The sequence below is a fragment of the Panicum virgatum genome, chromosome 2N (assembly GCF_016808335.1).
Source record: "Panicum virgatum strain AP13 chromosome 2N, P.virgatum_v5, whole genome shotgun sequence".
NCBI classification, from domain to species: domain Eukaryota; kingdom Viridiplantae; phylum Streptophyta; class Magnoliopsida; order Poales; family Poaceae; genus Panicum; species Panicum virgatum.
In genome coordinates, this window is record NC_053146.1 from 61,730,707 (window position 1) to 61,757,448 (window position 26,742).

Consider the following 26,742-nt stretch of genomic DNA (forward strand, 5'->3'; position numbering starts at 1 on the left):
CCCAGGTCTGAAAAGCTTGGCCATCACCAGATGCTGCCTGCAGTGCTGGGAGCCTGTCTTCTCCAGCTGCAGCTCTGCTGCACAGCTGCGGAATCCACCACATGACACTCGGACAAAAACTTTTTTTTTCTTTTTTGAGAAAGACTCGGACAAAAACTTGGTAAGCGGAAACCGAGTAGCAGCGAAAGCGAGAGTGCAAGCAAGGGCAAGCACAAGCCACCGAACCGGTACCGGTGGGGCCCGACCGATCCGTGCCGGGGACCACCGGACATGGGAACCCAGAAGCCAGCGTGGCTTGCCAAGACCAAGTCAAAGTCAGTCAATCCCGCCGTACACTAAACCACCACCACCTCCCCAAGGGACCCCCAAGGCCCCAACCCTGTGCCCGCGCGCGCGACCCAGCCGAAACGACGCGACCCAGCCGTAACGCAACGCAACGCAGCCAAACCGTCTCCCTCCGCGCCGGATCACGGCCTCACGACGTGCACCCTCCTTTCCCGGCTCCCACACACCAGCACCAGCAGGCAGCAGCCGCTGTCCACATCCACGCGCACCAACGGAGACGCGCTATATATTCGGGCGCGAGCCGCTGCCTCACTCGGAAGCGGACACGGCGCCCCGGGATCGATCGGAGTCCCTTCTCAACCGACGCGACCGCTCGACAGGCGGCCGGTGCTTCTAGCCTTCTACCACATCACCTCTCGATCGGTTGATCCATCAGCAGCCGCACGCAAGCGGATCGGGGACTCCTCGTCTCTCTCTCGCGCGCGCGAACGCCTGCCTGCTCCGATGAGGCTGCTCGTGTGCTTCGGCGGCTCGGCGGCCGTCGTGGACGACGACGCGGCCGGCGGCATCGAGGCGGCGGTGGTGGCAGCTCGCCGCCGGCGACACCAGCGCGGGTCGTTCCGGGGGAAGTTCTTGTCCGGTAGCAGCAAGGGGAAGACGAAGGAACCGTCGTCGGGGCCGGAGCCGTCGCCGCGGGCGGAGGAGAAGGAGCGGGCGGTGGACGCCGACGACGCCTGGGGCTTGTACACGGCGCCGTCGTCGGTGCCGTCCTCGGCGCTGCTGAGCTCCGAGGCGGCGTCGCTGGACTCGGGCCCGTGCTCGGCGACCTCCCGCTCCTCGGCCTCGGTCTCGGTCTCGGGGGTGCTCTTCCCGCCGCCCGCGCCGAAGCAGGAGGCGAGCAAGGGATCGTCGACGTCCCCGGCGGCAGGGGCGGTGGCCGTGGTGCTGTGCCTCCTGATGGTGGTGTTCTGCGGCCGGGTCGGGGCGACGGTGCTCACGTCCACCACGCTCTACCTCTTCCCGCGGCGGTGGCCCGCGAGGCCGACGCATAAGGAGGGCGGCGTGGAATCGATGGAGTGCGACGCCGACAAGGAGACGGCGAACAGGGAAGGTGATTACGGAAATACTGAGGTGTTCCTGGTGACGAACCGCAACAGCTGATCACCGTCATTTTTTCTTCTCATTTTTTTGTTTGGATGAAGGACGAAGAGTTTACAGTGATAAACCTTTTTTTTTTGTCCAACAAAAGAGTTTATATAGTTGAAAATTTTAGAAAGTTTGATCAGCAGGAATTATAAAACGACATGTAATTTAACTAGAGTGAGTATGCTGTTTAAGACATTTTGATAAGGAAAAAGTTCAAAGGTAAAATCTAGTGTGTAACTTTATTTCCACCCAATAACCACAATGAATTGTGTTTGAGGGACGAAGATGATGTGAAAAAAGGCAACGGATCCAAAGTTGCACATCGATTATCACTGCGATTCCATAATGCTTACGTGCTCTGCTTGCTCTTAAAACTGCTGCATAAACTGTACACAGCGACTCAATCCTCTTGGCCGATTTGGGTTCGGCAGAGTATCTGCCTTGCATCGCTGGAAGGGGACTTGGATGGAAATCACTAGAACATACTCCGTGAGCTGCTTCCTCTGTACCAAGCAATTACCTCGGTCAGTCTTGGAAATGGTCGCTCCACGGCTTTCTGGCAGGATGTCTGGCATGGTGAGGAGAGCATGGCTGAGCGCTACCCTACCTTATACAGCCACTGCAGAACGCCTACTCAATCTGTGTATGCAGTTATTACAGGTGGATTAAGGGGGCACCTTGTGACCAGGCTTTCGGCGATTGCTGCAAAGGAACTGCAGGATGTGCAAGCGCTTCTTTCACATATCCGACTGACTGATGCTGCTGACGAGCGGAGTAGTCCCTTCGCAGCTGAGGATGGCGCCCTAATCACTTCTGGGCTGTATAGCATGATCAAGTCAAGCAGAGAGCCAGCTCTCTCAGCCCAAGCTGGATTCTGGAGCTCTCGAGCTCCGCCTTGGGTTCAATTCTTCGCCTGGTTGCTCATGCATGGGCGTCTGCAGTGCCGGGCAAATCTCCTTCGTAAGAAGATCGTCGACGATGCCACCTGTGAACTATGTGCTGAGGCAGCGGAGACTGTGGACCACCTGCTTCTCCATTGTCCGTTTGCTGCTTCTTTCTGGCAATGCCTGGGAATCCAAATGGAGCCTGATGGGCCGCCTGCAATCTCCTTCGTCTCCCAAAGCCGGAAAACTTGCCGGCGGCTCACTTTGATACTTTTGTCTTGCTATGCTGCTGGCACCTTCGGAAGCGTCGCAATGGGATCGTCTTCCGGCAAGAGAGCTTGAACCTTCCACAATTTTTGCAGAATTGTAAACTTGATGCTAGAGCGTGGAGCTGTCGCCTCCCGCGGCAGGATATGGGAGTTAGTGACCATTGGTGCAACGCTCTTTCTTTAGCAATATAAAGCTACAAAACACTTGTAAAACTTTTCTATCCGGCCATCATGGGCCAAATATAATGGAATGATTTCAGGTGGGGGATCCTCTCCCCCCGTTGACCCTTCAAAAAAAAATAATGCTTACGTGCTGCATTCACGCGAATAGTTAGTGGAAAAATTAACGTTGGCGACATAGTATATCTGCACCTGAGAACGAGTAACTTTCCATTAATTAACTCGCGAATGATTGGTGTTTAGCTGTTCTACTACTCGTGCGCCTTTTTTAATGCAGGATAAATATTATGGAATATTTCACATACAACACGAAAAATGTTTCTGAAAGGTCGTATATGAATGTGAGCTGAGTTCCTGCACCTAGGTAGCCAAAGAAATTAAATTAAAGAGAAGCCTACTTGCCTTTGTTCCTGCTGGCATGCCATATATAAATCCATGGGATCCACAGAAGCGGGCATGCATCTCGCCATCCAGGATATATTTATAGTTGCAAAAAAAAGGCACTTCAGAAGATTGGTAATAAGAAATGCTGCATGATGCCAAGAGAGGCATCCTTGCATTCGACCCACTGCACCGGCTGCTTCTAAAGGCTACCGAGTTAAAATTACTACAAAAGCTTCGAGGAAGAGCCGTCTGTTTCAGAATCTCCATGTATGCTGATGATGCGGTGATCTTCATAAAGCCAGCTGGAAGGGACATCAGTAACTTGGTGCTCATCCTCAAGAACTTTGGCGAAGTCACCGGCCTTACGACGAACTTACTTAAACCAAGTGTTACACCGATCAGTTGTGAGGGCATGAACCTGGATGATATTCTGGCTGGTTTCCCTGTCATGCGCACCAGTTTCCCTACAAAATACCTGGGGCTACCACTCACTGTAAGGAGACTGCGGAAATCTGATTTTCAACCGCTGCTGGAAAAGGCAACTTCCAAGTTAGCGGGCTGGCACGGGCGACATCTCACTCAGGCTGGACGGGTCTGTCTGACAAAATCAGTGCTTTCTTCGCTGCCTGTCTACCTGCTATCAGTGCTGAAAGCGCCCAAGGATGTCCTAGACGAGCTTGACAAAGCACGAAAAAAGTTCCTCTGGGCAGACGACAGGACACTCATGGTGGTTTGGGCATTCTGAACCTTGAAAGATTCGCCAGAGCTCTCAGGTTGCGGTGGCTATGGCATGAATGGGTGTCTCCTGAAAAAGCTTGGGTAGGAACAAAAACATCATGTGATGACACCGATGGTCTTCTCTTCGCGGCATGCACGACAATTTCAGTCGGTGATGGTAACAGGACGAGTTTCTGGCACTCAGGATGGCTGCAGGGCTGCAGGTCGAAAGACATAGCGCCTAACCTTTTCAAAATTACCCGTCCGAAGAATAGAACAGTGGCAGCCGCACTACAGCATCATACTTGGATACGTGACATACGTAGAGCAGAGGGGCTTGCGCTTGTCCACGTCCACGAATTTTTCAAGCTATGGGGGATGCTTCGGAATGTACAGCTAAATCAAAATCGGAAAGATCAGATCAAGTGGAAGCTCACGAAGACGGGAGAATACACTGCGGCCTCAGCCTATAAAGCACAATTTATTGGCAATGTCAAAATGCCAAAAGTACAAAGGATCTGGAAGGCTTGGGTGCCGCCCAAATGTAAATTCTTCGCCTGGCTGGTGACTCAAAACCGAGTGTGGACTTCGGACAGGCTACTACATAGGGGATGGCCGCACAATCCCTCCTGTCCTCTCTGCCAAAGTGCCCCTGAGACTGCTTTTCACCTTCTGGTAGAGTGCCGTTTCACAAGAAGAGTGTGGAGCCTACTTGCATCTTGGACGGCACAGCCCGCTCTGTGCCCGCAGCAGTGGAAGCCGAGTGAGGACACTCTACAATGGTGGACCAACATCACTTCAAGTGAACACGTCCCACGGAAAGCAATTCTTTCCCTCTCCCTTTTGATTATCTGGGAGATCTGGTGTGAGAGAAACGCCAGAATTTTTAGGAAGCAGGAAAAGTCAGCTCCAGGGCTTTTCTCCAAAATAAAGAATGAGGCTGCAGCTTGAGCTCTCGCTGGAGCTAAACATTTGGAGTCACTAATACGGAGAGAGTAATCCTTTTTTGCTTTTCTTTCTGGTTAGCCGGATGTTCTCTTCTTCTTTATCAATGAAATAGGCACAATCCCGTGCCCGTTCGTTCAAAAAAAAAAAGAGAGGCCAATACGCTGCTACCTGCAACAATGCATAGCTTCGGTACTAAGGACAAGAACCAGAGATGGGGCCGAACCCTGATGAAAGCATTCGTCCAAAATAAATAAATAAAAAGGAAAAACAGTTTAAATTCATGCCATGGGCCTCTCTAAGGGAGAAAAAAAACTATACTCCCAAGATGCATGTCCTTTTCTGTAGCTTACTAGCAACAAGCTAGGTCCACCATGCCATGCCATTAACAGAGATGGGGCCGAACCCTGATGAAAGCATTTGTCCAAAGTAAATAAAAAAGGAAAAACAGTTTAAAGCCATGCCATGGGCCTCTCTATGGGGCAAAAAACTATACTCCCAAGATGCATGTCCTTTTCTGTAGTTTACTGGCAACAAGCTAGGTCCACTATAATATATTGTTAAGCATGATTATTGATCGATTAATTTAATATGGTTATTTGAGAGCTCGTGGAGTACGTGCAATGCATGTACTGGGGACGACGCGCTCTATGCTACTCCCTCCCTATCAAAATAGATAACACCGTTGACATTTGATCCCGAGTTTGACCGTTTGTTTTATTCAAAAAATTTAATATTTTTTAAAAATCTTTTGTACGACTCACCTCATCATCTAAAGTATTTTAATCATAATTCATGTTTTCATATTTTTACATAATTTTTTGAATAAAATGAGTGGTCAAACTTGTAATCAAAAGTCAATGGTGTCATCTATTTTGATACGGATGGAGTATTTGAGAGATTCTTGATGATAACTTAATGTAATTGCCAAATATTACCCTTTTATATTACCAAAAAAATGGTGCATTTAAGGGCCACCAATTTGCACTCCTAGTAGCGGTTGTTTTTGCGGTCTTCAAAGCCTTGCGTGGTGATGGCGTTTGCAGCTATTATTTTTTCTTACTGGCTTTTCAGTGTGTTTTTCATGCTTCGGTGGACGACAAACAATCAGTTGAAGAAGACGATCAGAGAGCTCTTCGGTGTAATTTTATTTTCTTTATGTCATCTTGTGTCAAGTTGTCCGTCTATTGTACTACCAATTATTTTTCTTGATATGAATCAGATATGAGACACATTTCTAATGTCTTCTTTAAAAAAAAATGCACTCCTAGCGCTGGTCATCTTCTTGTCTTCTTTGCTCTACCGTTGTTGCTAGCGTATGTGCATGCATGGCGCACGCGTCCGTGCATTACAATTATTAATTATCTCAAGTCGTTCTACAGACTACAAAGTGATTGGTTTACGCCTAGATTTCAAAGGTCTCCGAATCTAGAGACGACCAAACAGAAAAGCCATGGGGGTGAACAAAACTTGGAAGACACGGACTAGAGACCAACAGAGGATCGGAGTACCTACCGTGTCTACTTTCGAACTGTTGCAGGCGTCGTCACCGTCAAACGCGAAATGACCCTGCTAATTCGTTCCAATCCTCTCCATGTACCAAATCTTGAGATGCTAATATTTTGACCACGCGTACGTAATTAATATAATCTTCATCAGAACATTTCCACAATGAAAGGTGCGTCGTAATCATAATAATCGTATTATTATTTTGCGCTGTGATTCTCTATCTTTTGCCAAATGCTTTCCGCGGCATCTTTAGGTTTGAAGAAGTAAACGAAGTCTGGAAAGCTTGGCCACATGCTATATGCTTTTGTTTCACCGTTTTTAAGTGAACCTGTCTCCGTCCCCGGTCTCAATGGAATCGATCATGTGACAATGACAATTAGACCTAGCTCGATCGCGTGCTAAACTGAAACCGATCAGGTAGGCCAAAGGGATCTCGCGCGAGACTGCGAATAACGCATAAGGATAGGACGAAGGCTCCAAACCCACGTATCTTTATCTTTACCTATTTCTAAAGCACGTAACATTTACACCTTTATTTTTAATTTATTTGGTCCAACTTTTATCATTGACATGTGGGCCTTGATCCATCACGTATGCGAGTCAGACAACCCTCTATCCACAAATCAGTCATGTAGACTCCTACGAATTAAAGCACAAGCAACTAGACGTATTTGATACTTATACAATCTTTATCCGTAGCAACACATGGGCATGTCTAGGCTCTAGCTATTCAGGAAAAAAACGGTGGTTTGCCAGACAATTAACTATTTGCCATTCCTGTGAAATATATCATCTTTTTCGAAGAACTTTAATTATTTACTTTCTAGGACTTACAAATTTTTCTCTCAAGTCTGAAGCCTGCCACTTTGCACACAGGGGTAGTGTGATCGTTTGCTTTCCTTTGTTGGGCTCGGTCTCTCTTCACCATGGTTCTGGCCTCCATGCAGAGTGGTTGTTGGGTAACCAGTCCAAGAACCAGTTTGATATCTCCTCGGCAATGGAACTATGAAAGAGAGCTCCTATTGTGCCACATTATTTGATCTTGCATCCTTGAAGCTGTTGCTAATAACCAACACGCACTACGGGAAAAAGGTAGTGTTACCATCCCTAATCCATCATAGGCTAGCCATATACCAATCCTTTTGGTGCGCGGTCATTGGCTTCTTGGTTCTAGGGATCACCATGCCATAGCCGCCACCGCCATTGGTCTAATTAGCGATGCAAATTGGTGATCCTTAGGTTTTAGTTCAAATATTTGTATTACTCCTTCTTGAAGAAGTAGTATAATATTTGAACTAAAAAGGTTGGATTTACACCTCTCGAGTAGGTCTAATGTGTTACTCACTCCGTTCCAAATTATAAGTCATTCTAAGAATTTTGGAGAGTTAAACTATTTCAAAGTTTGACCAAAATTATAGAGAGAAATACAAAGATTTATGACATCAAATAGGTATACTATAAAAATATAACTAACAAAGAATCTAATGATACTTAATTGGTATCGTAAATGTTATTATCTTGTTGTATAAATTTGGTCAAACTTGAAAATTTTTGACTCTCCAAGATTCTTGGAATGACTTATAATTTGGAACGGAGGGAGTATATCTTATTAGACCACCAAAACAATTTATGATATATCTATGTGTTTGTGTACATGAGAGTGGACTCGAACAATGTTTTAGTCTTTATAAATGAGTGCAAGATGTATCTCCAATTTAATATATCCTCCCTCTTCTCTTTATCTCTGCCATGTTAATAAAAATTATTCCTATGTGACACCTTTTAAATCTGCATGACTGAGAATAACCTTACTCTACAACTAACACACACACACTCCCTCTCCAAAGCAAAACGTCAAAAGTTCTCCAGATGCCTTTGGCAGTGCATCGTTATTAGTATGGTTGGCAAATACTACAAATAATTGCTCTAGAGACCTTAGTCAAAGTCAGTCAATCCCGTTATACACGCTTATACGCAGTACTTGAAATTAATAAAGTTTTCCTTTTAAAAAAAACACCATACCGCGAACGGCCGGCAACCCAAAAGGCCAAAACTAGTCGATAAAACGCACCGAACCGCGGCCCCCATCGGCTTCCTTTCCTACTCCCGCACCAGACGCTGTCCATACTCCACACCACACACCATCACGCGCGCGCGCGCACCTATATATCCAGCCGCGCGCTGCCTCGCTCCGATCCGAAGCAGACACACCGCAGGTCGATCTCCTGAACCGACGCGACGCTCGATAGTCGATACGCCGGCCGCGATCGGCCATCCGACCACATCATCAGTTGATCCACACACCACCCACCACCCACGAGCGGATCGGAAACCCCCTTGCCGTGAGTTACTGCCACCGATCGACCGAGACCGTACCTCTCGTCTCGATCGCGCGATCGAGCGCGCAATGAAGCTCTTCATGTGCTTCGGCGGTGCGGCGGCCGTCGCCGACGACGAAGCGGCGGCGGCGGCTCGCCGCCGGGACCAGCGAGGCCGCCGGAGCCTTTCGTTCCGGGGGAAGTTCTTGCCCGGTAACAAGGGCAGCAAGAAGAAGTCACCGCGGGGCGAGTCCATGAAGGGCGGGATGGACGCGGACGACGTCGTCTACGGCGGCGTGCTCGGGCTCGGCCCGTCCACGGCATCGTCGGTGGCGTCCTCGGCGCTGCAGAGCTCCGCGGCGTCGCTGGACTCGGGCTACTCCTCCTCATCCTCCGCGTCCTCTCGTTCCTCGACCGCCTCGTCCTCGGCGTCCGTCTCGGGGGTGCTTTTCCCGCCGGCGGTGAACCGGCAGCAGGAGAAGAAGGGTTCGTCCCCGGCGGCGGGCGCGGCGGCCGTGGTCCTGTGCCTGCTGATGGTGGTGTTCTTCGGCCGGGTCGGGGCCACGCTGCTCACGTCCGCGGCGCTCTACCTCTTCCCGAGGCGATGGCCCGGGAGGACGCATGGGAAGGAGAAGGACGGCGTCAACTCGCTGGAGTCCGACGCCGAGGAGGAGACTGGCGAGGAGGAAGGTGGTTACGGATCAGGGGTTCTTGATGAGGAACCGCAAGAAGTGATGAACTGATGATACCGTAATTTATTTTTTTTCCACTTCCTTTTTGTTCGGATGAGAAGGAAGAGTTTTGCACTAACTAATTGTTTTTGTCCAAGAGTTTACTATGTAAATATAATCTGCGGACATAATGTATAACCAAAGAAACTTACACAAAGATAGTTTGTAGCAGTGTGATATTTCTGTAACAAAACCGATGTTGAAAGGTAAAAAAAAAGCTAAGACTTGTGTTAACTTTGCTTCCATCCAGTTACTGCAATGGAACTTTCAGAAAAGACAGTGAGGTTCAAAAAGCAAAGTGCGTTGGTAGAATTGTGGGCGCCAACAAATTCCGCAATGCATAATTACGTGTCGCTCCGGCATCGGAGCTAATCGAAACTACATATGGTGGAAATGAAACTTTGGCAAGGTTTGCAATTATGAAAGTATCTGCACTCGAGAACGAGCTACTTTTGAGGAACTCATGAATGATTGGTGCTCTGCATTCCTCTTTTCCTCGTGCTTCTTCTTTATGCCAAAGCGTGGTTCTTGTTAAGAAGCAAAGGAAAAACACACTGGATTTTGGTAGGAAGTCCATCCAGGCATGCATCAAGCACCCTGAAAAAAAAAACAGCTATTAGAACACCCTTAACTTTGTAATCCCACAATAGTCACCGTACCTGACCAGTTTACACGCAATTTCCCTTGTTGCGTGCTCTAGTTGTTACTGTGTCATGAATCTTGGATTGTAATGTGCCAATAATACTTTTGCTTGCTGAAAAGCCCCTTGTGATAGGGAGATACCGCCATCGCCAGTAGATCATAATCACGGCGTGCTGTCCAACCATTGGTTCATACATACTTCGTAGTTAAAGTGAAAGGGCCGCCTGATAAAAGCACTGCTCATTTTTAACTAAAAGGGTCCTTATGTTAATGGGGCGTCCACTGCCCTGTATACTGATGTGATGTAAACTGATTTTTGTGTCAACATACAGTAAACGGCTTCCCGTGATCATTTGTCCTTTTGACTTTTGTCCTGGTTTCAGCTCAATAGCTAGATGCATTTCACTCAGATGCATGCATTACTGACCGGCTATCTGCAAAACGTAGGCCCTGTTTAGTTCCAAAAAAAAAATTTATAGTACATGTCACATCGAATCTTCGAATACATGCATAGAGTATTAAATGCAGTTGCAAAAAATAACTAATTACGTAGTTCAACTGGAAATGACGAGCGAATCTTTTAAGCCTAATTAGTCTATAATTGGACATTAATTATCAAATAACAATGAAAGTGCTAAAGTACCCAAATCCAAAAAATTTCACCAACTAAAGACAGCCTGAAGGAAAAAATTGCCAGAAGTTGCTAGCCATCCAGATCCAATAGGGTCGACTGACAGATTGACACAGAACATGTCCAAATTAAAGATGGCAATGTGAGCTGCTGCTGCTGCTGCTGCTGCTGAAGGAAAGTGTTGGAAGCGTGCACGACCTGTATGTTGTATGCATGATATGGGATATGCCTATGCCTTGAGTCCATGAGATTCAGTCGATCAGACAGACAGTACGTGAGCCTATTGCCATCGCCATCTCCATCCAGTGCACCCGGCCCTGCACACTTGCAAAAAGCTCTTTAGAGGCTCGTTAGTGATGCCAAGACGCCTATGCGCCGCAGCTTCTAACAATCAAACAATGTATAGCTTCGTTACTAAGGAAGGGAGCCGGAGTCGGAGTTGGGGCCGATCTGGGCAAAACCCTAAGGCTCCGTTTGGATGTAGATATTGAGAGGGTTGGAATTGAATTGGGTTCAATACCAAAGCAGCTGTGGTATTGAAATGGCTATAATGCTAATATCATTGTTTGGATGATCATTGAATTGCCTTTTGGAATCATAGCAAGTAGCTCAAATCTGATTCCTGTTTGGATGCAAAAGAATGGAATTGAAATATGGTACGAGATTGACCAAGGGCAGAGCTTCGACCTTGGGTGGAAGTTCGACGGCGGCGTCCATGGCGGGCGAAGCTCGACCTAGGGGGAGCTCGACGGCGGCGTCCATGGAAAGGGCCGAGCCCCGTCCTCCTCCGCGCCGAACTCCAGCCGGCGTCCATGGCGGGCGAGCTCCGTCCTCCTGCGTCCTGGACTCACGCCGCCGCCGCCGAGCCCCGTCCTCCTCCGCACCGAACTCCAACCGGCGTCCATGGCGGGCGAGCTCCGTCCTCGGCGGCGGCCTCGCGCGTGCGGGGGAGGGGTGCTGCCAGACCCGGCAGAGGGACGGCGCGGATGGCGGACCCAGCCTCGTCCGGCAGCCTCAGCGGCGGCCTCGCGCGCGGGGGGAGGGGGCTGCTAGACCCAGCAGAGGGACTCGCGCCGCGCGCCGGGCACCACCTCTTCGACGGCGATGGGATGCTGCAGGCGGTGCGGCTCCGCGGCGGCCCTGCAAGATGCGTGCGAGTGAGAGGAGAGGGGAGCGGGGAGAGGGAGAAGGGAGTGAGAAGAGGTAGAGAGGGATGCGGGGAGGAAGAGGGAGCGGAGGCGGAGCTCAGGGATAGGGGGAGTTGTAGCAAAAATGGCCTCTCATGCCATATTTCAATATAATGTTTTGGCGATTGATGACACACGCAACACTTGAACTAATGTGTTTGCTTAGATGATATACTCAGGCTTTTAGGTTCAAGTGATGACAAAGAGAAGAGAGGCGAAGCTAGGCCCGAAGGGCCGCCCCTACGGGGGTTCCGCTACCCGGTTAGCGGACGGGGGTCGAGGGGGAGCCGCCCCTCGCGGGTCTCAGGGCAGCGCCCTGAAACCTAAAAGAAATCAAGTCACCGGTTGAACCGACGCCAAGCAAATTACACACGTCGGTGCATTGACTTGAGCACGTTTGGGAGTTTTAGTATCACCGGATGAACCGACGTAAGGCAAAATGTACTCATCGGTGCAATGACAGAGATGGCCTGCGGGCTAGGGTTTGGCACCGGATGAACCGACGATAGGAAGTTTGAATACGTCGGTGCAATGGCAGAAGCAGACCAAGGAAAATGCATACATCGGATGAACCGATGATGCACCGGTTAATGGCGTCGGTGCAGTTGTCCAGAGAGTTTGTTTTTCAAGGATCAGAGGACAGTTGCACTCACCGGTTAAACCGACGCTAACATTACATACACCGGTCGATTGCGTCGGTTGATTGCCCGTACACGTAACGGCTAGTTTTCAGTGGGCAGTTTAGTATCACCGGTTAAACCGACGATGGCGATTTGGGGAGCATCGGATTAACCGGTGTTAAGCACATTTCTGGCAGCTTTTCTCCAACGGCTATATTTGCTTGTGCTGCCTATATATACCCCCAAGGCCGCACCTTTTGAGTGTGCTGGAGTTCAAAGAAGTATACTAGAGCTAAAGATCATCTCCAACCACCATAGAGCTTCATTGTACATCATATAGGCTTAAGCACACTTGTGAGAGTGCTTAGTGCTTGTTTAGGCTTAGTTCTTGAGAGAACTAGCTTGAGAGAAAGTCTTGCTGCGGCAAGCAACTTGTGTACTCGTCGTGTGACCCTCCGACTTGGTGTGGAGTGGCAACGACACTTTGTGCGGGGAAGGAGGCCCCTACTTGGTGTTAAAGCTCCAAGATAGTGAAGACGGTGCCGTGGTGACGCTTCGAGATAGACGGTGGCGGTGACCTCGTCTTTGTGACTTGGCGTCACTTAGCCTTTGCTTGTCGGGAGCCTTGGAGGCGTGGCAAGACGGTGATCAAGCGAAGAGACTCGGCATCACACTTGTTCTTTGTGAGCAAGTGGCCGTGGACGTAGGGAGGGACTTTGGTGTCCTAACCGAACCACGTTAAATCGTGTGTCTTGGTGTCTTCACGGGAGTTTGCATATTCTCTCCCTTACCGCTTTACTTACCGCATTACGTTTCCGCATTTACTCTTTCTTGCTTACCTTTACTTTCCTAGTTAGTTTGATTAGGATTGGCTATAGGTTGCAAGTCTTTTGGGGTAAGTAGAGGGTAGCATAGATAAACCTTAGTCATAACTAGCATGTGTAGGACGTGTTAGGTTTATCTTATGCAATTAGATTGAGCCCTAGGATAGAAAAGCGATTAGCGACCCTATTCACCCCCTCCCCCTCTAGGGTCGGACACCCCGGTGATCCTTACAGGAGGAAGAGAGGAGATGCGGGGAGGACGATTCCAGACAATACGGAGGTGGAGAGCTCGGTATCGCGGGAGGGGGTGCGGTGGTACGCCGAATTCTATTCGGTATTGGTGAGAGTTTCCAATGCCGATTCCTGGAACATCCAAACAGCTGGTATTGGATGCCCTCAATACCAATTCCGAATTTCAAGCTTCAATGCCTACATCCAAACGGGCCCTAAAAGCATTCATGCTTTAAAAAATTGTAAAAGCCATGCTCCTCTCCTCTATTGGGATCCTAATATTACTAAATTAGGATCCTAGGTAGACACTCTTAAAAAACTAAAAAAAATTCTAGAAATTCTTACAAAAAATCAGAAACATTTGGTCATCAATCCGACAACTCTAATCATAATAGTTATGGTATATGTTATTTTTTCTAATAGATTACCCACCTCTACCATTATAAAAATAGACTAAGTAACCCCTAATCATGTATCTAAATTACCCATCTCTGCCATTATAAAAAAATCTAAGGTAACTCTCTAATCTTCGTATAAATTCGCACCTATGGCATTATAAAAATAATGCCAATAACCTCCTAAATTTCGGTAATGCTATTCTACACCCTAGGTGTAGAGTGTTGTTCTACACCCGCCTTCTATTACTAGTAAAAATAATCATCAAAATACTGAACTAAATTTACCAAATTACTGAACAATGTTCAGTAATAGCTCGCCGATTACTGAACTACTGAAAAGTTGTTCAGTAATTCTGCTCATTTTAGCTATTGGTATAGAATAAACTACTACACCTAAGGTGCAGAATAGCACGTGGGCCTAAATTTATGTATAAATTATCCAATTATATTATTATTAAAAATTTAAAGTAACCTATAAATCCGAATCTAAATTATATAATTACAAAAATACTAAAGCACAAAAATATAAATTCTAAATTATTATTTCTATCATTATTAATATATCATTTATATAAAAATACTACCAACGGTATGTGTCATCATATATCAAGAATACCAATTCACAAACAAATACTTCAATTAAAAAATATATATATCAAGCACACATGGAGGTGTGATGCAAAATGAAATCTGTTGCAACTAGATAATGATAAATGTGTATTTTATTTTTTTCTTTATGAAAATTAATTATATATTTTAGAGTATATGTTATTAGAATACATATTTAGTAGATGAAAGAGGGCGTGAGGTAGATAATTATAATTGTAGCTATAAATTTTATTTTTATATTAATTTTAATTAGCCCTTGCTCCTACACGGGTTGTTTTTTTTTACAGCCAAATGGGGGGGGGGGAGTTTCCCCACCTGATTTTCATATTTCATTCATTTGACTCATGAATCAGATTGTACAGCAGAAATGGGGGTATCGGGGGGTGAAATCTGTTACAGTTTGTTACATGGGGGAAAACAGGTTACACCAGGACTCGATTACTCCAGCGTCCGCCCTAGGCAGGCGCCATACACGGGTTGATAGGCCAGTATATATAACTATAGTCAAGACGCATGGCTTTTCTACTTTCTGCTAGCATCCATGACCCATTCACTTCTCCCGTGCTTCAGCTTTACCTGATTTGGCTATGTAGCAGCACTATAGCGAGAAGCTGGTTCATATCGAGGAGAAAATAATTTTGGAGCCAGTAAAGTCACATTTTTTCTTCTTCACGGGCTCTGGATTCTACTACTACTATAGCAAAGAGTTGATTTGGGAGGAGCCCTCCTAAACGTAAGGGTCATGAGATTGATTATAATATTGAGCGCCGGAGGATTCACTTAAATTTGGAATATGCCTGGTTGATTGATTATTATAGCCGCAATGCGTACTGTATGGGGCTCGTGGAGTGCATGCATGAATATGCATGCAACGCACGGGTAAGCGCGTGGCTTATGAACACATGATCGCTTTTTTGTTTTTTTTTTATTGGAGAGAATCCTAGCTAGAGCATGACCTTCACATGCATTTATGCTCAAAGTCAAACATGACCTGAAGTTTACACGGTCGCTTTGCATCAGAATATATAAAATATTCTTAAGCATGAAGCATCAGGTTGTCTTTTGGTTCATCTAGCCCAACCGTTCCTCTACTGTCCTGTTTATATATCAAAACACAAGATGCAACATCGCAACCTACTAGTCTTAGTCCGGTCTCATTGTCTTAAACAATTGCACATTTATTCCAACCAAAATAAAAGGATCCATCAATTAGCACGTTAATTATCTCTAGTAAAACTTTTCCTGTTCTCTTGAACTTTGCAAGGTAATTAACTGTTTCACAATATATCTACTGCTGTCAGTCAAGTAAAGCCAAATAAAGCCAGACAGAAAAAAAAGGGGCTGATCATGACAAAGACAAAGTAGGCAACTAGGCATGATGATTGATCCAGAGACGAAACAATAATTCAAGAAAGCACCACCCATGAATGAACTTGCTAAAGATGTCAAACCGTGGCACACGCACACGCATTCTTTCTAGCGCGAGCCGCTAGTGGTTTGGTTAGCAAAAGGTGAAGCACACCCCGGAGACCAAAGCCACCACACTGAGCTGCCCACCTGGCCACCTTCCTTATCCCTCAGAGATCAGAATTAAGAACTCAAAAGGGGCCATCCCACATGAAGAAAAGAAAGGGACAGAAAGAGACACTCTCCATTAGACATGACCCATGAGGCAGCAGCCAGCAGACCTGCATCATTGCACCTTTGCAATGCTTTAGTAGGCTTAATAACCCATTTCAATAATTGTACTTACGCTAGCTTCTGCTTATCCTGACAAGAACAAAGCCACAGGTTTCTGAGATCACCAGCACATGCCTGCCATCTGAATGGGAATCAAATCTCAGACAGCTTCTTGTGCGGGTGTTAAGTTCATAAGTGCTAACACTGTAATATTTTTACGCAGGCAATTTCTGTTGCAATATCTTGTGCTTAAACTTGTGATGGAGAATTACATTTCTCAAGGAAAACAAAAAGGAAATAATGGTGCTAACCAAGCTCCAGGAATCAAGTTTGACAAGGGACAGCATCAGAAAGAGAAGGAACAAACAGCCGGTGAAGAGAACCTTCCCATTTCATTCATGTCTACGTACCAGAAATTTACAGTTGGATGCAGGCAAAAGGCCTGAGCACGTGTGACATTATGCAGATACGGTCTTGGACCTAAATAAACCGATTGCACAATAAAAACTATAACTGAATTTTACAACAACAGGCCTACTGCGCCCAACACCCATGTATGATTGCTGACTTGCTGCAAAGTCCAGCATGTCACTGGATTGAAGAACACAATAAGAAGGCGCAGAAGTGCAGTACAGATGATTTTCTCGCAGGACAGTCCAAGCCCTTCTTGGTGGAAATTAGAATGCACAGAAGTCGTGGTGATACAGAGTACCAATTCTACTGTCCCCTATACCTGCTCCAGTTGGTCTGGTGGGACAAGCGGCTCGTGCTCGTCAGCTGCATTTGATGTTCTGTCCATGCCACACAACCCTGGGGACTTTATAGGCACAAGCGAGGCCTTCTTCAGGGCGGCAAAAACCTTGTTTCCTTCACCATTGCTCCCTAAACAAATGGTATCACCTCGTCCATGCCAGACACCACACTGGACATTATTCATCTCCAAAGTTCTACCCTCCTGAATACAGAAGATAGTACAGGTGAGTTTACAATTGCCAAAAATAGGAAGAGAGTAAAAATTGGGGATGCAGATAGGCTTTTGCAGATATAACCTGGCACAGCGTACAGCAAGGACATATGAGATGGAGAACACAATCATCCAGACTGCTCTCAGTACCCTGTAAGCGCAAAAAAGGGTGGATGGTCAGCTTCATCAGAATGAAGACTTCCAATAAACTAGACGTATGGCCCGCGCATTTTACGCGGCTAGTATTGAAAATTCAAAAAAAATTATATGTCATTATTATTTTTAAAGATTATACTATTTGTTACCATACATCACCCTGTTCGTTATTGTAAATTATGTCTTATTTTTGGTTAAAACAATTCAAATATGATCTACCTATAATAACAATTTGATTTGTTGAGCTTTAATAAATTATGCATATAATTATTTTTATTTTCTTTTTATTTTGATTGATTGTTGTTAGCTTTAGTTTTTATTAATAGTATGTTTGTAACTGATACAAAGCTAAATGGTATTTATATTTAATTTTTCATAATGGCATTGGTGGGTAATTTTTAATTAGATCCACGAGTATTTTAGGATAATTTTTATTGTAATGGCAGTGTTGGGTAATTTTTATTTTTCTATTTTTCTCCGATTAACGTGAGAATTTCTAGGCCTTGAGAGCGAACGTGGAGGCTCCGTTTGTTGGCCAAATAATAAAATAATAGATGCAATGGATGACTTCTCCCTTTTTTTCACAATTCTGGAATTATAGTTCATGTACTAATGTTATGAAGATGTTGACAACATATTTATGTCGCTAGGTGTGACCTTGATTATACTTAACCATCAATATACCTCAAAGTTTCATATACTTTCATTTTAATTTTGCAAAACGATGTTGCGATTTCAATAGAGTCCAAGGACATCAAGTATGGTGTAATTTTAGAAAAGACAAAGCACTGTAACTGTAAGCAACTGCAATAAGTGCTACGTCTTGGCTCTAGCAGAAAACAGCAAACTTTCTGAATACTTATATTTGGAAAAGGATATCCCAAGAAATACTTACCCGGATGTTGAATTGCTTCCTGATTCTTCTCCGGAAGTAACCAGTATAGATCGCTATCAAGAGGACAGAGCCGAGTCCCATATATAAATATATATGATGCCTTGTTACTGAAAAGGCAATTAGGCTGACCAGAACAGCCGCTAACAGAATGAAGTAAACCGTTCCCTGAAAGAAATTCCATCTAGCATAAGCAGGGTGAATAAGAATAAAATACGAAAACTAACTACATAAGAGGGAGCTACACTCAAGGAAACTTAATACACGGAAAACTCAAAATCAATAGCAATGGGATTGTCACAGAGCACTACAACTACGAATGTCTATAACAGACAGAGGATTGAGCCATCCAATTTGAAATAACAACTGTCATCTGTGCCCTTAATATATACAGCAGGAGATATGTCGAAGAAAGTTATAATCTCCTTTCATCACTCTGTTAAGAATAACGAACTGACCATATAATTGAATATAATAAACAAACATACTGGATGCTGGATGAGATAAGGAATTCCAAGAAATTTTTGCAAATGAAGCACTGACTGAGCTAAATATATAATCAAGTTGGTATTTCAAGACTGACAGGGTGGTTAAGATGAGTAAAATATACTGGTTCAGATCTGTCCAGCAAGTCCAACGCCCAGTCCGATCCCCTCCAACATAGAATATTTGAGTACTATTATGGAATGTTTTACTGGAACTTATCCTCGATGCAGCTTCAAATAAAAAAAAAGGCTATGCAAGTAGACTAGGTCTAAGGCATGCCACAGGAATAAAAGGATTGTCTAAAATCTTGTTCACAATGCCAAGTCAATTCAAACGAGTTACACATCAGACACTACATTTTTAAGCACATGGCGGAGAAAAATGGCAGCTTTTTTATAATTGTCCAAATAGCAAGCATGATAGCGGCTTGCCTTTCATGCCTTATCAAGAATACAACAAGAAATTATAGACACATGCAGCTTACATGGTACCTAAACAGCAATCTGACTACACTTTTTTTCACAGTATAGTAACAGCAGAGAATGGACGAAGTATGGTCATTAGTGCGTGGATTATCTGTACCTGAAGGAAGCATGATCCGAGATTGGCTCTCCGCATGTTCTTGCCAAACTGGTAGCACGGGCAGCTGCAAACAGTTGCAAGCAAGCAAGAACCTTTCTAAAATGAGTCTCGGGAAAGTTTAATCACAGTTGACCACGAAATGTAGTATAACAAAGAAAGGTGGCATATTTTTGCACAAACACTAGAATAGCACCAAAACAGGACCAAGACATCATTTTGGGGAATGTTCTCTGCTGGTAACAATTGATACTAAAATATGACGATTTTTCATCTACAGCTGTAACAAGAAGCGGGAATTAGCAGAAATGCAATTGAGAGCTCGTCTCCTGGCGCATGCCACCCATTCGAAGAGCAAACTTGAAATTGGAGCAGAAGTTTCTGATTTCCCTCCGCGGAACTTCCTTGTCCCGTTGTCCGAATGAAAATCTCGCCCAATTTACTAAGCTAGGATGCCGTTCCAAACGATACTTCTCTATTCCAAGAGCTTAGCACGAAGAACAACCCCCTTCGCTCCCAGATGCACACAAAAACCAGTCCGTCCGTAAGCAAAAAGGAATCCGCGTTCATCCAAATGCCAAATCCCAAAGCACTGGTTTCCCATCCAACCACAACGAGGTCCTACCAACCAGGCACCCAACCCCCATAACCGATACAGCTGTATGTAACAAGGGGAAGGAAGAGTTAGCTCCACCTACCAGGCTGCCTCGAGCGCAATCCGCCGGTCCTCCAGGCAATCCAGCACGACGTCCCCCTCCCACATCCTCTGCACCCCTCCTCCCCCGCCGCCGCCGCAGTCGCCGGCCGGCGCCGCCGCGGCGGCGGCGGCCTTCCTCCGCTCCGCCGACAGCGCCACGGACGCGCACAGCATGTCGAAGTCCAGCACCGCCGCCACCCCGGCCTCCTCCCCCTCGCTCTCGCTCTCCCCCCGCCGCCGCTCCTCCTCCGCCGCCGCCGCCGCCGCAGGGCCACCGCTACTGCTCCTCGCCGCCGTCGACACCTCCGCCGCCTCCGGGGCCATCGCCTCCGCCTCCGCCTCCTCCTCTCCCTTCTCCCTCCCCTTTCCCTCTCGCTCTCCGAAGCTTTCCGTTTCGTATTGGCGTTGCGGGGGTCCCGCGCCGCGCCGCGCCGGGTTTTTAACGTCTACGAGATCCGCCTCCGATTATGAGAGGGAGGATGGCGCGCGCATACGGATCGGTAAATCTCTTCACCAGTTTAACCTACGCGACGCCCCCGACTCTCATGTCGACCACACCCGCCGACGGGTGGGTCCAGAATGAGAACCGGGAAAGCGTTTGCTCCTGGGCCCACGAGTCAGTTTTGTAGTCAGGAAAAGGGGTGGGTGCGCGAACGACAGGGGGTGCTGGTTAAAACGGGCAATCACCCACCCGTGGGGACAATGACAATAACGCGCGCGTGATCGGAGTAGACGAGTAGTTTAGCGGTGGTTGGGGGCGGCCCGCCAGGCTGGCGGCAGGTCTGTGGGGCCCTCGTGTCAGCGGGAGTAGGTGGCAGCGTTCCTATCCACGGCTGCGTACTCCTGCGCTGGTGCACGCCTCTACACGGGCAGCCGACCAGGGGCAGGGGACCAGCCGCCGCTTCGGGGGCACCAAGCGTGTACCTGAAAAATTGCGTCAGCCTGGCTGGGTTTTGGCTAAATTCGGCGGGCGCCCCCATGCTTTGCATATGGCTGGAGGAGAAATAAAATTAGTTATGCCAAACTGGAGCTCATAATAGTACGGCACAGGATTTGTCTATTCTGGGGAGCAATATCTATTGCTACCATGTTGTTTTTTTTTTTAACGAACAAGCACGAGATAATGCTTATTTCATTGATAAAGAAGAGAGGTTACAAATCCGGCTAACCGGAGAAGTACAAAAAAAAGTTTTCTATGTCTGAATTATTGACTCGCTAATAACGACTCAAGGTGTGCAGCTCCAGCTTGAGCCCAAGCCACTGCCTGATTTTAGGAAAGGATTGCACTACTCTTAAATTGTTCATTGAAAACCTGGTCGATTTTCTATTTTTGGCACTTGCTTATATGAGGCACGTGTTGAACTTAGTATTGCGTGTTGTGGTACGGAAAATCCAAATGGATAGTACTGCTCTATACAACTTTCTTCTTCCTTTTTTTTTTTGCAAGAAACCTAACAATTTTCATGACTGTGCTGAGGCGTTGAGAAAAAACATCCTATTCAGCTACGAATAAGTGGCTGGGCTGGAGCGCCAGCCAACCAGCTGCAGCCAGCTAGGTGAGCGCCCCACCGTGCTAGCTAGGTGCAGCGAGACAGCGGCAATTAACCCAGCCGGCTGATTTCCCCGCCAGCTAAACAGGTCCAAAATATGTAATGTGAACTAAGCTCTTCAAATGAAAGATGTCTATATATAAGTCTTCTCAATAAATACGAACTTGTTCTTTATCCATAGGGTTTTAACAATTTTCCAATCTAAGCTTTTGTTTAGTTGCATCCAAAATTCCAAAACTTTACAAGATTCTCCATCACATTGAATCTTTGAACGCATACATGAAGTATTAAATATAGCTAAATAAAATAACTAATTACACAGTTAGTCTGTAATTTGCGAGACAAATCTTTTGAGCCTAGTTAACCCATGATCGAATAATAATTACCAAATACAAACGAAAGTACTACAGTACCAAAATTCCAAAAAAATTTGCAATTAAACAAGAGCTAAGTTGCTGCTTATATATATAGTTTTGACAAGATGTACAATTACTGTGTGTACGCTTAGCCATGATTAATAAAAACAAACAGAAGAAGCAGCCAATATCCACTTTTTTTAAACCGTGGTTCCGTTTGCTTTCACGCGGCAGGCGTGAGTAGGGTTGAAAACGGACGGAAATATTTCCGTTCCGACTCGTTCCGTTTTCTATTTCTATCCGTCCGTTTTCGTATTTGTGGGATTTCGTTTCCATATTTACGGAAGTGGAAATGAGGTTTTTTCTTCTGTTTCCGAGAAATCCTGTTTTTACATAGAATTGACCCGTATTTATTCTGTTTTTTATCCCGTTTTTAATTTACATAAGATATGTCTAAAAATTGATATGTTCAAAAACATACCAATCAGTAAGTATGCATGTTAATACATGGCATACTAATGAATATTGGATTAATAATTTCGTACGTGTATATTATTTTGTGATTTTGTTAATGTATACTTGAGAATATTTGATCGTGTTATTCTTTCCGGCTCAACGTCCGTATTGGTTCATTTCTGTACTTACGCATAACCCGATCTCATTTCTATACCCGTATTTTCCGAACTCGATCCCGTTTCTGCCAAAAAAATATAGAAACAGAAATAGAAATGAGATTTTTCCATCCATTTCCGTCCGTTTTCATCACTAGCCGTGAGTATATAATACAGGAAGATGTCGTGCCGCCACGAGGAAGTGCGGGCGGAAAGCGACGGTATCCCAGCCGTGCGCCGTGGACCATCCGTGTGGTGCTGCCCCTCGCGCATTATTGCGATCTGATGCGGGTTTCCGTCTCAGTAATAATAATCTATCCTACGCGTACACGGGAACGCATCGCAGAAGGCGTTCAAGCCAATCATTTGCAACTTGCGAGCTCAGAAATATATGTCTATCTATATCGCCCGACCAAACTCTGTTCTCCGAAAGCCTGTGCTACTGTTATTGTGTGGGGCCCGCAACATGTGTAGCTGCCATGATGCGTGACCATCGAGCCGTCCCGTTGCCTCAACAGGTCAACATTGTGCGGAGCGGAGGTTTGGGCCGTCCCTGCTTCGTGGGCCAGGCAAGTAGGCCGCTCCGTCCCCGTGTCTGTTCATTATCACTTTATTCGTTGTTTGGCTCCTCCAGCTAACCAACAGTATTTTTCTCTCACACAGCTCTAGCACCAGTCTGCAGCCACCACCTGCTTTGGTCGCTTCTGCAGTTCTGCTGGACGGTGGCCTGCCTAGGAGACCGTATTTCGTACGCCATGACAGCCAATGCCCCCGTGATGTTGTCGCCTTCATCTTCCACCTGTCCATCATTTGTCCTGCTTGCACCGCCATTCACGAACTAATTAGTTGGTGAAAAATTTCCTACAGTACCCATCATATCGAATTTTCGGACACATACATAAAACATTACATAAAGTTCAAAAAATAACTAATTACATAGTCTAACTGATTAACATGAGATGAATCTTTTAAACCTAATTAGTCCATAATTGAATATTATTTGTCAAGTAATAACAAAATATGCTACAGTACTAAAACCCAAACTTTTTCACCAACTAAACACACCCATTCGCTTGGTTTGTGTTTTTCTCTCACATCAAATCAGCACCAGCCACCAGCCAGCTAGCAATACTTTTCTCTCATAATAAATCAACACCACCTACCACCCACAACCAAGTGATTCGGTTGCGTCGCTGACTGCACGCGTCCTATCGTTGATGTATATACGCGTCATTATTTCATGCAGTATCTGTTCAAATTCAATCTGTATCAATTTCAAATCTATAATTGCAAAAAGCGTAAATTAGCAATTAACCAAAATTAACATGAAACAATCTATGATGTATATTGCCTATAAAAAAATTAATGGCTACACTATTTCTGACAACACATATCATCAACGCTTTCTCTACAAGCGCGGCGTTAGCGCGCCAGCCATCCTAGTGTTTGTTGCCAGTGTTGAGCTTTTTTTCTTAAAAAAAACTTGAGCATTTTTGGGCTCGATTCGAGCAAGAAACCGCATGTGGCCCATATGGGAGGTAGCCCATAGTTTCAGCCCGAAAAATTCGGCGTCGAGCGAGGTCCGGTGGGCCGTCAATTGCTGTGGTCCAAATGGCCCGTTGGTCCGTTGACGCAGTCCAGCAGCAGCAGTAGTACTCTTCCTAAAAAAAAAAAAGCAGTAGTACTCAGTCGTCACTCCGCTGTGCCGCTGTCTTCGATAATGTTGACTGGCACCAACCACCACCGCGCCACCGTTGACGATTCAAGTGAGCAGCACAGCAGAGCAGCCTTCACGTTGACCCAACCCCCCCGATTCACAAAAGAATGGGTGTGTTTAGTTGGTGAAATTTTTTGAATTTAACTATTGTAGCACTTTTATTTTTATTTAATAATTAATGTCCAATCATATATTAATTAGGCTCAAAAGATTCATCTTATTATTTCCAGCTAAACTATACAATTGGTTATTTTTTAAACTACATTTAATGCTTAATGTATGTATCCAAAAAATTGATGTGACAAAAAATCTTAAAAATTTTTGGAAACTAAACAGAGCCTAAACTGCCGACGGACTAACTTCGCTCGGAGACCTAGCGCCGCCGCCGGCGTCTCCCGCCTCCAACACCGCTTGGTCCCCCTCCCTTCCCCATCGGCGTCTCGCCGGAGGCCGAAGGGAGTGGGGATCCATCGTTTTTTTTCTAGTTTCTCCAGTAGATCGAGTCCTCTAGAGTTAAAGTCTTCTAAGTTTAGAGTCTCTCCATGCCAAGTCTTTGGCTATTGGAGATTTATTTCCTCCTCCTCCTCTCCGGTGACGGCAAGAAGGCAGGGTGGATTGTCTTCTCCATGGCGGATCTGTTGAAGATGAGGGCGACACCGACATCAACAGCTTCATCAATTTAACGACATGGAGATTTGGTTTTCCGGGTGGTGACATCAAGGTGGAGATGATGCCGCCGTCATGGAATAATTTTCTCCGGTCTCTTCTCCATTTTGTTGTGGTTAGATCTGACCATAATGAAGGACTAGGGAGAATATGCAGATCAGTCTTTCTTTTTCTTCGGTGGCAGAAAGAAGAAGACGAAAGACATAAGAAATAAGAAGTTTCTCCACTTCGCCTGCAGGAGTGTTGGCCGCCATTTGTTGGGCTTCTGTTCTCGAGTTTGTTGCCGGGTGTTTGCCTGTGCACGCCGAGTGTTTGCATGCGCAGCCTTCCATACGAAGCGTCATATAGGTCTGGAGTTGAGAATTTAGACTATACAAGACTTTTAGATGATCAGGTTGTATTTCAACATGTTTGTAATCTGATGATATACTCAACTATGGTCTAATATATTTCTTATTTCGTCTCAAAAAAAAATAGTTTCAGCCCGAAAAATTCGGCGTCGAGCGAGGTCCGGTGGGCCGTCAATTGCTGTGGTCCAAATGGGCCGTTGGTCCGTTGACGCAGTCCAGCAGCAGTATACATGTCCATTTCGGGCCGGCCCGCCGGGCGGCCCGTGGCCCGGCACGGCGAGGCACGGCACGAGCACGGCCCGGCACGGCAGGCGGCGTGCCCGTGCCGGCCCGGCACGAGGTCCGTGCCGTGCTTGGGCCGGCAGGTCGGCCCACGGTGACGGCCCGAGCACGGCCCGATAAATATGGCCGGCCCGGCATCGGCCCGGTATATATACCCACCCCACCCCTCCCCCCGTAACCCTAGCCATTCGGCCATCCCCTCCCCCGCAGCAGAGCCGCCCGCAATCTCCCTCGCTCGCCTCGCCTCACCCACCGTAACCCTAGCCATTCGCTGGAGAGTGGAGACGGACGCCGTCGAGCCGCCATCGACGCCTTCTGATCCTCTACCCCTCTCTCTCCCTCCTCGCTCTATCCTCTTCCCTCTCCTCCTCTCTCGCTGTCTCCGTAATCCTAACCCTAACCTCGATCTGGTCAAGAGGCAAAAGAGCTTGAACTTCAATCTCTTTTCCATTCTGGCTATCTAATATCTATTCATGTATCTGTAACTATAATGAACTATGACATGGACTATGAACAATGAACTATGAACTAAGGAGCTGGCTGTACTCTTTTCCTTCCTAGGGTTTTCTCACGAGGTGTGAGTTTTTACCTAGGAAGGTTTTTAATGAGGCATCATTGCACTAAGGCTCCATTTACATTTTGAGATGCACTGTTCTGTGTTCTGTGATGGTTTGAATGCATGGATGATCTAGTTTAGTAGATTGAATGATTATGCCTGGTATTTTGGAGTTTGGTCATGAATTGTTGAATGTTTGAGTTTGAACATATGAAATCTGTTTATATTACATTATTTAGAGTTGATTGAGCTCTTGTGTGTCCTAGTCACGGGCACGACACGGCACTACCAGGCTGACTGTGCCCTAGGCACGGCACGGCCCGTCTAAGCTTGACGGCGCCGTGCCTGGGCAGGAAAGCCGGGACGGCGTGCTGGGCCGGCACGGCACGCCCAAATGCACATGTATAAGCAGCAGTAGTAGGACTCAGGCGTCACCAGGGTTAACCATTTCGTTTTCCGGTCAAATCCCGGTGTTTAGCGGAAACGGAATTCCGTTCCGAAATTTCGGTAAATTTCGGCGAATTTCGTTGAATTTCGATCGAAATTTGTTGAATTTTGAATTTGAAAACGAAATATACCGAAAAATACCGAAATTTCGAATCCCGGTAACTAGCGGAAACGAAATTTTTTTCGAAATTTCGGCGAAATTTCGCCGAAATTGTTAACCCTGAGCGTCACTCGTCACTCCGC

General features: G+C 46.2%; 3 protein-coding genes across 3 annotated transcripts; 2 read left to right on the forward strand and 1 right to left on the reverse strand.

Moving 5' to 3' along the window:
* Window positions 1–615: 615 nt before the first annotated feature.
* On the forward strand, window positions 616–1,656 carry LOC120658975. Its single transcript, XM_039937073.1, has one exon. The coding sequence runs from the start codon at window positions 790–792 to the stop codon at window positions 1,444–1,446; it is 657 nt and encodes a 218-aa protein (XP_039793007.1). The 5' UTR covers window positions 616–789; the 3' UTR covers window positions 1,447–1,656.
* Window positions 1,657–8,453: 6,797 nt separating this feature from the next.
* LOC120661640 lies at window positions 8,454–9,602 on the forward strand. The gene has a single exon (XM_039940546.1). The coding sequence runs from the start codon at window positions 8,727–8,729 to the stop codon at window positions 9,378–9,380; it is 654 nt and encodes a 217-aa protein (XP_039796480.1). The 5' UTR covers window positions 8,454–8,726; the 3' UTR covers window positions 9,381–9,602.
* A 6,947-nt stretch (window positions 9,603–16,549) lies between these two features.
* LOC120661641 lies at window positions 16,550–20,355 on the reverse strand. Its single transcript, XM_039940547.1, has 5 exons — window positions 19,966–20,355; window positions 19,271–19,334; window positions 18,206–18,370; window positions 17,240–17,305; window positions 16,550–17,145 (listed from the first exon to the last, which is right to left on the reverse strand). Exons 1-5 carry the CDS (start codon window positions 20,286–20,288, stop codon window positions 16,918–16,920), a joined length of 846 nt encoding a protein of 281 aa, XP_039796481.1. The 5' UTR covers window positions 20,289–20,355; the 3' UTR covers window positions 16,550–16,917.
* Window positions 20,356–26,742: the final 6,387 nt, after the last annotated feature.

Bases quoted from the DNA above. Each gene is read 5' to 3' on its own strand.
- LOC120658975 (XM_039937073.1), top strand. From the start codon at position 790: ATGAGGCTGCTCGTGTGCTTCGGCGGCTCGGCGGCCGTCGTGGACGAC.
- LOC120661640 (XM_039940546.1), top strand. From the start codon at position 8,727: ATGAAGCTCTTCATGTGCTTCGGCGGTGCGGCGGCCGTCGCCGACGAC.
- LOC120661641 (XM_039940547.1), bottom strand. From the start codon at position 20,288: ATGGCCCCGGAGGCGGCGGAGGTGTCGACGGCGGCGAGGAGCAGTAGC. The intron at 17,306-18,205 runs GTAAGTATTTCT...TTGCGCTTACAG, and splicing joins GGAAGCAATTCAACATCCGG to GGTACTGAGAGCAGTCTGGA. The intron at 17,146-17,239 runs GTTATATCTGCA...TTCTGTATTCAG, and splicing joins CTTGCTGTACGCTGTGCCAG to GAGGGTAGAACTTTGGAGAT.